Consider the following 13440-nt stretch of genomic DNA (forward strand, 5'->3'; position numbering starts at 1 on the left):
ATTCATTTAGAAGTTTCTCCAGGAATTTCCCTAATACATTATTTAGGAATTCCTGTAAGAATTATTTTAGTAATTTCTCTAGGAATTGTTTCAGAAATGTCCGAAATTCTTCAAGGAAATTTCGCATGAATTTCTCCAGGAATTTTCTCAGAAATTTTCTAGTGATTCCTCCCAGAATTTCTTCAACGTTTCCACCACAGGAATTCTGTCAGAATATTTCCCAGAAATTTCTCCAAGAATTCTTCTTGAAATTTCTGCCCAAATTCCTATCGAAATTTCACAAAAATCTTAGAGATATTCAAAAAGTAACTCCTTATGGAAATAAAATGGGGAGAAGTAGTTCGTTAGCAACCCAAATGGAATTGCAGAGAATTCTTGAAGGACTTCCAAAAAGAAATTCCTGCATGAATCTTGCATAATACCAAGATGGAACCCCTGAAGAGTTCCTAAAGAAATCCCAAATGCATTTATGTCGGTATAAATTTCTCCTCCTGGCCTTCCTGAATGACATTTTCTTGTTTCTAGCGTTACATCTTCAACGGCGTAGATCCAGATTCAAAACTTAGAGTTCTTTAAAATACTTCACCTACTCACACCCGATTATCATGTTTTGAACACAGTCACTCTCAACATGATTTTGTTGAAAAGTTGAGCGTTCGCCACATGTTTGAATCAGACATTTTTGAATCTCCAGATAATCGAGCCTGATTTTCTAATTCAAACGAATATTTCGTGTATAATAATTTCACTAAAGCCGTTAGGTATCATGTGTCAAGTTTTTGATCGAATGCAAAGAAAGCACCCTGGCATTTTCCTATTGTAACAATAAACGACAAGCCACTGTGTTACGCACACGCGAGAGACAAAATCCTTTCTCTCTGAGTTCTGCCGGCCGCTCGGAGCTCATTTTCCGACCGCTCGCAACTGGATGGACCCGAATTGAGCTTTTGCCAGGGTATTAGCATGCTTCGCCACTTGACTCACCGCCGATTTATCTCGCGTTCCAGATACTGACTGGCTGTGCCAAACATTCAGTGGATTCAGTTACATCACAGACTCCGGCGGAAGTACATCCTCAAGCACACCAGGTTCGGTGACCAATCGCGCGCGCGGTCAAGGCTTTTGGGAAGCTGTTGGTGGTTGAGTTGAACCATCCTACTACATACAGTCGGGAACGGTTCCTCGTGGATGGGTGGGCTGGCCCGTGTTACCCTTCAGAACGGCGCCAATTCCGACGACTCAAGTGACGGGGATTAAGGAAGAGCATTGTTATTACTTTCGCTTTATGTTTCGGGGGTGCTTTTCTTCGCGTTATCTCGTTTTATGCGCGGGAAGTGAAATTTTATCCCCCCATTTCCGCTTGAATAGCGCCGCCTCATCACTGAGTCCGGGAGGAGCATAGTGTTTTAGTTAAGCAGTGCTGACGACAAAGTTCAAAGTGATTGATGAGCTTTTGATGTTGAAGATACGGTAGGAATGCATCACCGTCGTTGTATCGTGAACTAGTGCTTTTCGGTTGGTGGATGATACGATGATGGGCATGTGTTTGTGAGTGTGAAACTGTGGCAACAAATTGCGGTAATGGATCATTTGCAGTTGGTGAAATATGTCACCCCCGCCTCGGTCGCGGCATAGCGAGGTCTCCACATGAGGGCCAGCGTGCAGTGCGGTTGAGGGTAGTGCAATAAAAATTTTAATGAAGGCATTCTTGCGGCACTCCACTCGCACAATAGGCTCGCAGGTCGCAGGAAATTGATTCACAGTGATATAAATTTTATGAAAATAATGGCTGGAAAATAAGAGCGCTAGCCAGTGATGCATGGTATTCCAGCAGTTTAAATGAGTGGGTTGTGCCTGTTTGCGAAATAAATTATTTACCCGAATAATAGGTGCGTTGCAGACGAAGAAAAAAAAGCTGTATGCGAAAATGGTTATGATGATTAATAAAAGAATTGAAAACACCACCGCTGTATGTGTGTGACGTTGTTCATTACCCAAGGATTAACTGCGGCGGTTATGATGGCTTTGTTTCTGGAGCGATACAGTGCGTGACAAGAAAAATGGAGCAAAGGATTATCAGCATCGTTTTTGGATTACTAATCACCATGCAGCGAGGAGCCGGCGACGACATGGGTAAGATTTTTGGATACTTTCTTACTTTTTATGACGTTTCAGCAAATGGGTTTCTAAGTTCAATCATCCATTCATTTATTCAAACCAGCAAGGTTAGATCGGATGCAATAATTCCACTTACTTTGATGGGGGCTTTCCATGAACCACGTATACTTTTTGTGGGAGAAGGTGGGGGTATCTGAGATTACAAAAAAATTGATCTACATGTTAACCTTTCGACAGTCGCGTGGTTGGCCACCTCCACAAGCACTACGCTAATGCTGAGTACAAAAAGCGAGATTTTTTCAACGTGTTGTACAAAATACAACAGCGCGAACACTCGAAGGTTAATGAACGGCTCCATACCTTGTAGGCTACAAAGTGCTACAAAGTAACACTACTCCAGCGCCGAGCGTAACACCAGCTTCGTCGAGTTTGGGCGATGTTTCTCCAGTTTCACTGAAGGACTACCTGGTACCGTAAACCGGGGTCAAATTGATCTCCGGGTCGAAATTGATCAGACGTGTTTCAGTTAGATTAGGCATACTTTACATTGTTTCCTTCCAAGTATCGTGCTGTAGGAATCCTATACTAAACGATAAATGTGAGAAAACCATTTAAAACATACCTTACCTAACGGAAAAACGTCTGATCAATTTCGACCCGGGGACCAATTTGACCCCGGTTTACGGTACCGTTCTGAATGTTGCTTTCGTCATTCTCTTCTCTGATATTCCCACTGGACACGTCCCACTGAAGTCGTTCATAATATTTCGCTAATACATATATAGGGTAATCTGCGGTAATAAGCAGCCCCGGAGTAAAACGCCCCCACGCTATTTCGTTTCATAAATGAAGTTTTCTCCAGATGTAAGCTAACGAGACGTAAAGTTCTGCCGGTTAAACCCAAGAATGACTAGAATTTTTAAATAAACAGCGTCGAAAACGACGATTTTCCACATTTGGAAAGATTGTCTAATTTCGCACAGAATTTAATCTTCCAGCAGTGGAGCGGTTGGCCAACACCACGCTGAGTACAAAAAGCGAGATTTTTTCAACGTGTTGTACAAAATGCAACAGCGCGATCGCTGGCTAGGTGGGGTTAAGGGTTAAGCGATTGCGCGCTGATTTGGGAAATGGAACCTCGGCAGGACTCCTATTTTGGGCACTTTTTTGCTTTAACTCAGTAAATTTTGAACCAACTGACACAATTTTTGAAACGCGGTTAGATACGTAGCCGTTTACAAAATCTAGCCATGTATAAAATCAAATGGTTTGAACTTGACTGAGTTATAGCGAAGAGTGCTCAAAATACAAGCCACTGCCCAAGTGGCTCGCTACCCTATATGAAATCAAAGCAAAGCAAAGATAACCGTACACATCGTACCTAGTTGCTACTCCGTGATTGACCAGAACTATCGAAGTTGCACAGTGTTGTTTCTAAGGAAGTCCGTACCTGAGTCCACCGCTGATCCAAATGCGATATCGACAGAGCAAAGGGAGCACCGCAACCGAGGCGGGTTGATATGGACTGTAGAGATGGTCGGGTTTCGGGTTTTCAAACCCGAAACCCGACCCGAACCCGAACCCGACGGGTACGGGTCGGGCTCGGGCTTGGAAATTTGAAAAAAGCTCGGGTACGGGTCGGGTCCGGGTTTAAACAATTTCAAAATTCTCGGGTACGGGTCGGGTCGGGTTTCAATAATGTCGGGTTCAAGTCGGGTTTGGTACCAATGTAGATAAATCAGTATTCAGAAAAATGTTTTATTTGTTGTATCCGATACATTTAATGATTATTATTTAACTCGGGTTTCGGTCGGGTTTATTGGGATTTTCTTTTCGGGTTCGGGTCGGGTTCGGGTTTGATCGACAAAAAATTTTTCGGGTTCGGGTCGGGTCCGGGTTTGACGGAACAAAAAATTCTCGGGTACGGGTCGGGTCCGGGTTTTGAAATTGAAAATTGTTCGGGCACGGTTCGGGTTCGGGTCTGTAAAATCTGAAACCCGACCATCTCTAATGGACTGCGCTATACAGACATTAATTATTTAGCTATACATCGTCACACATACTCTATACACGCATGATCATCTACTTAATGCTAGATTTGTATTGAGAGGGTTTGGTCACATTTGGTAAATGATAATGAGTTCGAAACGTGGCTACACATTGCACGCTATAACATCGCCGCCACCTTGAAATGTAAACTTCAAATCTAATTTCCTATTGCTAACCTAGTTAGTTATCAAACAAACAAATCACAAAATAACAAAACGAAAGTACGAATCAATCAAACTTATTTTTCTAATCATTGTTTGTTACTACTTCTCCGAGTGATAGTCGATGTGGCTCAATCGTGTTCTCCAGAGGGGTAGCAAACAAATGTTGGTAACTGGTCGCACAATAGTTCCTCTGGTGGTACGTATGCGAAACCACTCGAACGAGCTAATCTTCACCAGGATGTACAGCAACAACTCTTGCCAGGGGCCATTTCACTGGTATCTGGTGTCCATCAATTAGTACGACGAGTCTTCCTGGTTGAATGTCGGTATTCGGATGGCGGGTCTTCATATCACGCTGTAGTTCTTGGAGGTATTCTGTCCTCCAGTGATGCCAGAACTGCTGATAGATTCCCTGAAGCTTATGGTAGTGGTCAATAAGGCGAGGGGTACGATGCCAATCTGTTTCCGGGAGCGATTGCATTGGTCCTCCAATCAAAAAATGCATGGGAGTGAGAGCAGCGATATCGTTCGGGTCCTCGCTAAGCGGCACGATGGGACGTGAGTTTATACTCGCTTCGATCTGGATCAGGACAGTCGATAAGTCTTCAAAGGACAGCTTGGACGGACCGAGTTGACGGTACAGTTGGATTTTGGTCACCTTCACTGCCGCTTCCCACAGTCCTCCAAAGTGTGGGGCCTTCGGTGGATTGAAGTGCCAGGTGATCCGTTCGCTAGAACGATCGGAGGTGGTTTTGCTTCGCTGGTCTTCATTCTGCGTCATTCGATACACATCTTTCAGCTCGTTGGCAGCACCTTGGAAGTTCTTTCCATTGTCGGAGTAGAGGTCGGTCGGCCGTCCGCGACGTGCGATGAACCGACGGAGTGCTGACAAGAATGCCTGAGTGGATAGGACGCTTACCATCTCAATGTGCACCGCTTTGGTGCAGAAGCATACGAAGATGCAGATGTGCGCCTTCATTGCAGCAGCTCGCTTGTGCACAGGCTTCAGGTAAACTGGTCCGGCGTAATCCATCCCAGTAACGGTGAACGGTCGACTGGGTGTTATTCGATGGTGTGGCAGCTGTCCGATCTGTTGGCCCGAGGAGACAGGATTTGCTCGAGCGCACCGGTAGCAGCTGCGAAGAATACTGCGGACGAGCCGTCGTCCGTGTATGGGCCAGAACTTTTTCCGCATGGCCGCGAGAGTTAGGCGGGCACCACAGTGAATGAGTTCCAGATGGTAGGATTTGGCAATCAGGCGGGTCAGCGGATGGTTGCTTTTCAGTCGAGCGGGGTGTTTGGCTAGAAAAGGCTGGTCTGAAAGTCTGAGTCTCCCCCCTACACGAATGGTTCCCTCAGGATCGAGAAATGGAGACAGCGGGCGGGTTGACGATCGTTTTCCGACAGCCTTATTGACTTGCAGATCACGGATCTCTTCACGGAATGCGTCGGTTTGGGCAAGTTGGACCAAGATGCACTCGGCGCTGGTGAGAAGGTCGACAGATAGTTCGGTGCTGGGAAGCGGACCAGTAGATGGTAGTGGCTCTGAGCGGACTTTGCAGCGGACGTTGGCGAGGAAACGGAGAATGTAGGCGGTCGTGCGAAGCAGACGTTCGTAAGAAGAGAATCTGGCAAAAATCGGGTTGATTGTGGGTACCGCTTGAATTCTGGCTACTACGGTGACCAGTTTTTCGTCGTTCTTTCCCCGTTGCTGAATACGGTGGAATATTCATAACCGGCCAATGTTCTTCTGCTCGCGATAGCCACTTTTCCATGGATAGGGCGACGTAATCCGGTACGGGATCGTCCCAGCCGCATGGAAGTAGCCACAACTCCTGCATCAACAACTTGCCCATGATGACAATCGGCGAAATCAACCCGAGAGGGTCAAATAGCTGGGAGATTCCAGAGAGAATCGAACGTTTCGTGGGCGCCCTCTCGTGCTCACGGATTTTGGAGTCGAAAAGGAGATTGCCGGACTCGGGCTCCCAGGAAATGCCCAAAGCCTTCACCGTTTCGTTTTCATCAAATTTGATCGATGATTGGGTTACAATTTCGTCGGATGAAAGACCGGTTAGGACCGGTAATTGGTTGGATGTCCACTTCCGGAGGGCGAACCCGCCTTTTAATAGAAGCTCGCTTAACTCGTGCCTTAACTGGATCGCTTCTTTGATGGACTGTGCACCGCCGATGAAGTCATCCACGTAGAAACCCTTCCGGAGTGCTGGCCTGCCTAGTGGATACGCTTCACCTTCATCGTCGGCTAACTGCTGCATAGTACGGGTGGTTAGGAAGGAGGTCGGGCTGAGCCCATACGTCACCGTTAGAAGCTCGTAACTTTCGACAGGATCTGCAGGATCAAATCGCCACAAAATTCGTTAGCACGGTGTATCGTCCGGGTGGAGCTCGACCTGTCTATACATTTTGGCGATGTCATCAACATGCGCCACGGGAACGTGAGGAACCGAAGGATGATTAATAGGAGGTCGTCCTGCACCACAGGACCTACTAAGAACGCTTCAATTAGTGAGAAGCCTGTAGAGGCCTTCGACGAAGCATCGAAGACAACTCGTACTTTCGTCGTTGTACTCGATTCTTTCACGACCGGGTGGTGCGGCAGATAATAAGCATCGGGATGGTGGTCGTCATCCGATTGAACACGCCGCATGTGCCCAAGGGAGAGATATTCCGCCATAAACTTGTGGTATTATTCCTTCAGTTCAGGATTCCGATCAAGTCATCGTTCCAGGAGACTGAAAAGATGGAGTGCCATAGACTTGGAGTGGCCAACGAGCTCGTCAAAGTTGGATTTCTGGCGCAAACGTACTCTATATCACCCCTCCACGTTTCTCGACGTGGTAGTCGAAAACAATTCTTCACACTACTTCTCCTCGATCGAGTAATTGGGCCGGGTTTGCAGCTCTTCGACCTTCCAAAAGCGTTCGACGCTCTTCTCTAGATTGAACAGAGAGACGGCGACGATGGTACGGTGAGAACTCTTTTCTGGGAAGGGATTAACGACCGTGGAACCGGATACAAGCCAGCCGAAGACACTATCGAGCAGTGTTGGAATAGGTTTAGGCAAGTTGATTTAGTTCGCCGTTTGGAAGAAGGAGAAGAAGTGCTCGATTCCCAGAATCATATCGGTCGGAGCACGCTTGTGGAACTGCGGATCAGCCAGAAACAGGTTTGAAGGGATTTTTCAGTGGTCAATACGAATGTCGGAACCAGGAAGCTCCGGAGTTACTCTGGGAAGAATTAGGAACTCGGCGTTTACGGAAAAGTTCTTCTTTCTGGAACGAATCTCGATGTGGATGGATTCTCTTGCGTTCTGCGATTGTGTGTCGATGCCTTGGACGAGATTGTTTGTCTTGCTGCGCTTCAGTCGTAGAAGTTGTGCCATTTTCTCGGTGATCAGGTTAGGTTGAGAAGCGGAGTCTAGGAGAACACGCGCCAAGTGTTCCTGGCCGTAGCGGTCAACTACAACTACTATCGCCGTCAGCATAAAAATATTCTTTTCGACATCTTGGATTGGAAGACTACAGGTGATCTCCGCCGATTGGACGGATGTGGCCGCCGAGAGGAATCGTCGTTTGTAGATACCAGGCTCACGTTCGTTGAAACACGGGCAGCGTTAGATGCAGCTTGATCGGAATTGTCTTCGAATCCGTCATGAAGGAGGGAATGGTGTCGCCATCTGCAGAACCGGCACGTTTATTCTGACGAACAGTTCCTTGAGAAATGATCAGCACGAAAACAGTTCAAGCAAAGCCGGTTAGAGTTCACCAATGCCAAACAATTAGCAGCACCCATTTTCTCAAACTTCGCACATTTCACCAATGGACGGCGCTGGTCACAAGCGTAGCAACTGCTGGGAGAATTGCCGACGGTTTCACCTGAGCAGACTTGCGAGCGGCTGAAACATGAGCGGAAGTTACATTATGCGATGGAGGAGTCACATGATTGATGGAGACGGACTCAAGAACAAGGATACGGCGATAGAGGAAATCGATGAGAGCCTGGTAAGATGGGTCGTTCGTTGTGGATGCATGGTCTTCCCATGCCTTGAGGGTATCATCTGGAAGGAGGACGCAGAGCAAATGCTCCAAGATGGTGCTCCACGTGTCCACTGGTTCACCTAGCAGCCGAAGAATCTTGGTGTGGCGCTCGAAGTCATCAACGATCCCGTGCAATGAATTATTATTATTATTATTTTTCTTTATTATCGAGATTTTCAGCCCTCGGCTGGTTCATCTCGTATACCCGTGCAATGAAGACGTCGTCTCTTTCTTCACCCGTTAGGTCTCCAGCATCGCTTGCAGATGTCGCTTCTTGCTTGCCAGGCCAGTTGATAATTGGCAGCACTGATCGCGAACGACTCGATGATTTGGGCTGCCTCTCCATGACTTCAGGTAGTGGAACTTCTGGATGTCCGGGACGTCCTGATTCGAGAGGATCAATGCCAGAAGGTGTCGTGGAATGCCAACCACTCCTTATAATCACCGTTGAACTCGGGCAAAGTGATCGTCGGAAGCTTCAGACCTTTAAGAAATGTCTTACAGAATTTTTTTTTCAGAAAATTTTACTACAGATTATTCAGAAAATAATCCAGGAATTGTTTAAATATTTTGTACAGGAAGTCCTTCAGGAATCCATCCAAGTATTCCTTCAATAATTCATCCAGAAATTACCGCAGATATCGATTCCTTCTATTTTTACCCAGGGATCCCCACATAAATTCTTCTAGGAGTTTGCTCAATTTTCTCCTGGAATTCCCTCAGAAATTCTTCCATTATTCCTCCGGAAATTCTTCCAGGATTCCTTTGGCAATTCTTTCAGGGACTCCTCTAAAAATTCCAACAGAGATTCGTCCAGGAATTCCTCCAGAGATTCCTCGAGGCATTTCTCTAGAAATTTTTCATGGATTTTTTCTAGAAAGTCTTCCAGGTTCCTTCAGGCATTTCTACAGGAATTCCTCTACGTAATCCTCTATGGATTGCTCTCAGTAATTACCCCAGAAATTCTTTCACAAATTCCTTTCGAAATAGGTTCTGGGATTCATGTAAAAATCCCCCAGGAATTCCTCCTAGAGTTTCTCCAAGAATTATTCCAAGAATTCCTGCATGTATTCCTCCTGAGGTCGCTCTAGGAATTCCTTCAAGGATTTCTTCAGCAGTTCTCCAGGAAGTTCTTCAGTGTTTTTTTTTTCAGAAATTGCCCCAGGAATTCCTCCCAGAATTTTTCTAGGAATTATTCCAGGTATTCCTCCAGGCATTCCTATAGAATATCATCCAGGAATTCCTTCAGGAATTACCCCAGGAATTTCTCTAGGAAATCCTAAAGGGATTCATTCAGAAATTCGTTCAAGAATTTCTTCAGGAATTTCTTCCAGGGATTCCTCCCTAAATTCTTCCAGGGTTTCCTCCAAAAATTTAACCGGGATTTTTTTCTTCCAGGGATTTTTCCAGAAATTGATTTGGGCTGCCTCTCCATGACTTCAGGTAGTGGAACTTCTGGATGTCCGGGACGTCCTGATTCGAGAGGATCAATGCCAGAAGGTGTCGTGGAATGCCAACCACTCCTTATAATCACCGTTGAACTCGGGCAAAGTGATCGTCGGAAGCTTCAGACCTTTAAGACTAGAGGAAAACTTCTGAAAGAATGCCTGGAGTGCTCCTGGAATTATTCACAGGGAACTCCAGAAGAATTCCCGATAAACTACAGAAATTCTCAGGAAGCTTTTGGAGGTACTCTCAAGGTACTCCTGAAGAAATTTTCGAGACAATTATAAAGAAGTGCCAGAATTATTCTCAAGATTCCCGGAAAACTCTTGGGAATTCTTGAGAACTCAAAAAAAAAAGATAAAAAATAACGCATAAAATAACTCACATTTTTTTTAGGATTTTGATAACAAGTTCCAATTTTGCAACCTAAACCCCTCGTGTTGCTTAAATCGGTAAGGAATTAATGTGTATAAATTAAAAAAGAGTTATAACGTTTTTTTATGTAGAAATCTCCAAGTTTTAAATACAAAAATTATGAAAAGCAGATTGGAAATGCTATATAAAGTGTAAAACTATAACATAAAAGGTCCCAAACCACCTTACCCTTTATTTAACCATTTTTACCCATGTGTCGTTGGTTTTCATTTCAAAAGGAGCCGATCTCGTTAATTGATATAGTATCACATTGACAAGGCAACCTTGATGATAAATCCAATTAATCGTTTCCGTTGGGTTATGCGATGAAGAGTATTTCATTACGTTCACGTTCTGCATCAATTTTTTTAATTGATATCACACCGCCAGTGAAAACGTTACAATACAGCAAATAAAAAAAGCATAAAAAGCATTAATCATCATAAAAAAAACCATCATGCGAAGAGGATTATCAACACCCTTTGTTGGTAGAGCAAAAGTGTTACCTGGCTTGTTACTGTTTAATTTATGACCCTCTTTTGTATGAAAACAATGGTCAACTACTTCTGGCTAACACTGCAAACCCTTCGTCTCTCCGAAACCACCAAGAAGGCATTGCTTCAGAGAGGGGCTAGTGCACATCGCACCCTCGAGGTTAGCTGCGTAGCCTAGCTGCAACGAACATCGATGACTATCGCTTTGGAGAGTCCATCATGGTAGCATGCTGGCGCTTAGCCAGTTTTCCGAGTGGTCCTCATAACTCCCTTTGTCCTCGTAAGGCGGGCAGGGTCAACCCCGCTCGCGCCCAACTGCTTGGCAGACATCAAGAACTGAAGCCCACGAGCAACCCGATCTGACCTGCTGAAGGCAAGGGTATCACTACCCTGCAGGCCCTATCAGCTACACCAGAAGGTTGCTTACAGCAGGGTCTCCACCTGCCCCGACCCTTGCCGGGGACCCCTTTCCAACCACGGGCTCGGATCCAACCACGACAGCACCACTACCGGGACTTCCTCTCCGCCGTCACTTAATCGCTGTAAGGGTCGGTCTCGACCGCAGGGCAACGGTATGACCTACGAAACCGACTCCGAACCCCTGGACCACTTCTTGTACTGCATCTGAACTAGCCATTCTCCGAGTCCACGCGCCACCTCCTCTGTAGCTCCCAGACGATATGGGTGATAGCCGTTAAAACGGAGTTCCAGTCAAACTCATCCCTACACATCCTCTGGACCAAATTGTCCGGAGTTGTGTCCTCCCCGCAACCTATAGGTCCACCTTCCTTTGGTGGAACTGTCCCACGCGCGCTGCCATTTGACCATAGAGGCCATCCTGGCAGTCCTGCGTATGCCTCTTGTGCCGCGCATTTAGAGCGTTGCATGCTTGTCCGTTGCCTTGTATCGTGCTTCCTTCAAAGAGCGAATAGCTTACTGGAAGTACTAAACGTGTCCGTGTCTTTATGAAATGACAGTATCGCAATTCAGACCTAAAGTTCCAGTGGTTCCGAAAACTGCGAAAGACATGCGGTATCTCTAGAATCGGATGTGTGAGCATGTGGGAACACTGATTTTTGGAGCAGGTTTCGGAAGCGCTACAAGTGCGTTTTCGGTGGTTTTGGTTATCTTAAGTCCGTGGGGGTTTCAGGGGGATTCCGGAGGCATTTCTGGAAGTTTCAGAGGATGCTTTGGCTGGTTTTAGAGGCGTTTCGCAGGTGTTTTCAGGGGTCTCAGCTGCGTGACATACGAGGGGGTTTAGGGGGATTTCGGATTGCTCGGGATGGGCGCCCGATATGTGAATATGCCAATCGGTATTACAATTTTGAAGAATCGAAATAACTGTTATCGATTTGTTCCTAGTTTCGTCCTCCAGGAGTTTACATCTAGGGATTCCTCCAGACATTTCTTCGGAGATTTGTGCTGGGATATCTTTAGCGGTTCCTCCAGCGATTTTATAGTGTTGTTTTCGAGATTTTCTACAGGAATTCTTCCAGAGATAGATTAGGAGATTTTTCCAAGGATTTCTCCAAATATTCCTTCGTAATTTCGTAAGAGATTGATCCAATGATTCCATCTGGAATTATTCAAAGAATTTCTGCAGAAATGTCTTCCAGAATTTTTTTTCAGGAAATTTTACTAAAGATTCTTCAGAAAATAATCCAGGAATTGTTAAAATATTTTGTACAGAAAGTCCTTCAGAAGACCACCCAAGTATTCCTTCAATAATTCATCTAGAAATTACAGCAGATATCGATTCCTTCTATTTTTTACCCAGGGATCCCCACAAAAATTCTTCTAGGAGTTTGCTCAATTTTCTTGCGGAATTCCCTCAGAAATTCTTCCATTCTGGGAATTCTTCCAGGATTCCTTTGGGAATTCCTTCAGAGATTCCTCTAAAAATTCCAACAGAGATTCCTCGAGGTATTTCTCTAGAAATTTTTCATGATTTTTTTCTAGAAAATCCTCCAGGTTCCTCCAGGCATTTTTACAGGAATTTATCTACGTAATCCTCTATGGATTAGTCTCAGTAATTACCCCAGAAATTCTTTCAAAAATTTCTCTCGAAATAGGTCCTGGGAATCATGTAAAAATCCCCCAGGAATTCCTCCCGGAGTTTCTCCAAGAATTATTCCAAGAATTCCTTCAGGGATTCCTGGATGTGTTCCTCCCGAGGTCCCTCTAGGAATTCCTTCAAATATTTCTTCAGGAGTTCTCCAGGAAGTTCTACAGTGATTTTTTTCAGAAATTGCCCCAGGCATTCCTCCCAGAATTTTTCCAGGAATTATTCCACGTATTCCTCCAGGCATTCCTATAGAATATCATCCAGGAATTTCTCCAGGGACTTCTCCAGGAATAAGCCCAGGAATTCCTACAGGAATTACCCCAGGAATTTCTCAAGGGATTCATTCAGAAATTCGTTCAAGAATTTCTTCAGGAATTCCTCCAGGGATTCCTCCCTAAATTCTTCCAGGGTTTTCTCCAAAAATTTATCCGGGTTTTTTTTCTTCCAAGGATTTCTCCAGAAATTCCTCCAAGTATTATTTCACGGATTCCTCCAGAATTTCTACCAGGAATTTCTCCTGGAATATACAAAGAATTTCTTCTGAGATTCCTCTCAGGATTCTTCCAGAGATTTCTCCAGGCGTTTCTCCAGAATTTCTCCGGGAATTTCTTTTTGCCTCCTGCAATTCCTGT

General features: G+C 45.2%; 1 protein-coding gene across 1 annotated transcript in view; it reads left to right on the top strand.

Moving 5' to 3' along the window:
- The first annotated feature begins 940 nt into the window (after nt 1-940).
- Nucleotides 941-13440, top strand: part of LOC109426664 (protein eva-1 homolog C-like) — a 93231-nt gene continuing 80731 nt past the window's right edge. Inside the window, exons 1-2 of the mRNA XM_029858256.2 lie at nt 941-1470; nt 1890-2133. Coding sequence (XP_029714116.2) covers nt 2061-2133 — 73 coding nt within the window. The 5' untranslated portion in view covers nt 941-1470; nt 1890-2060. The remainder of the gene's footprint in view (nt 1471-1889; nt 2134-13440) is intronic.

This window comes from Aedes albopictus, chromosome 3, assembly GCF_035046485.1.
Source record: "Aedes albopictus strain Foshan chromosome 3, AalbF5, whole genome shotgun sequence".
NCBI classification, from domain to species: Eukaryota; Metazoa; Arthropoda; class Insecta; order Diptera; family Culicidae; genus Aedes; species Aedes albopictus.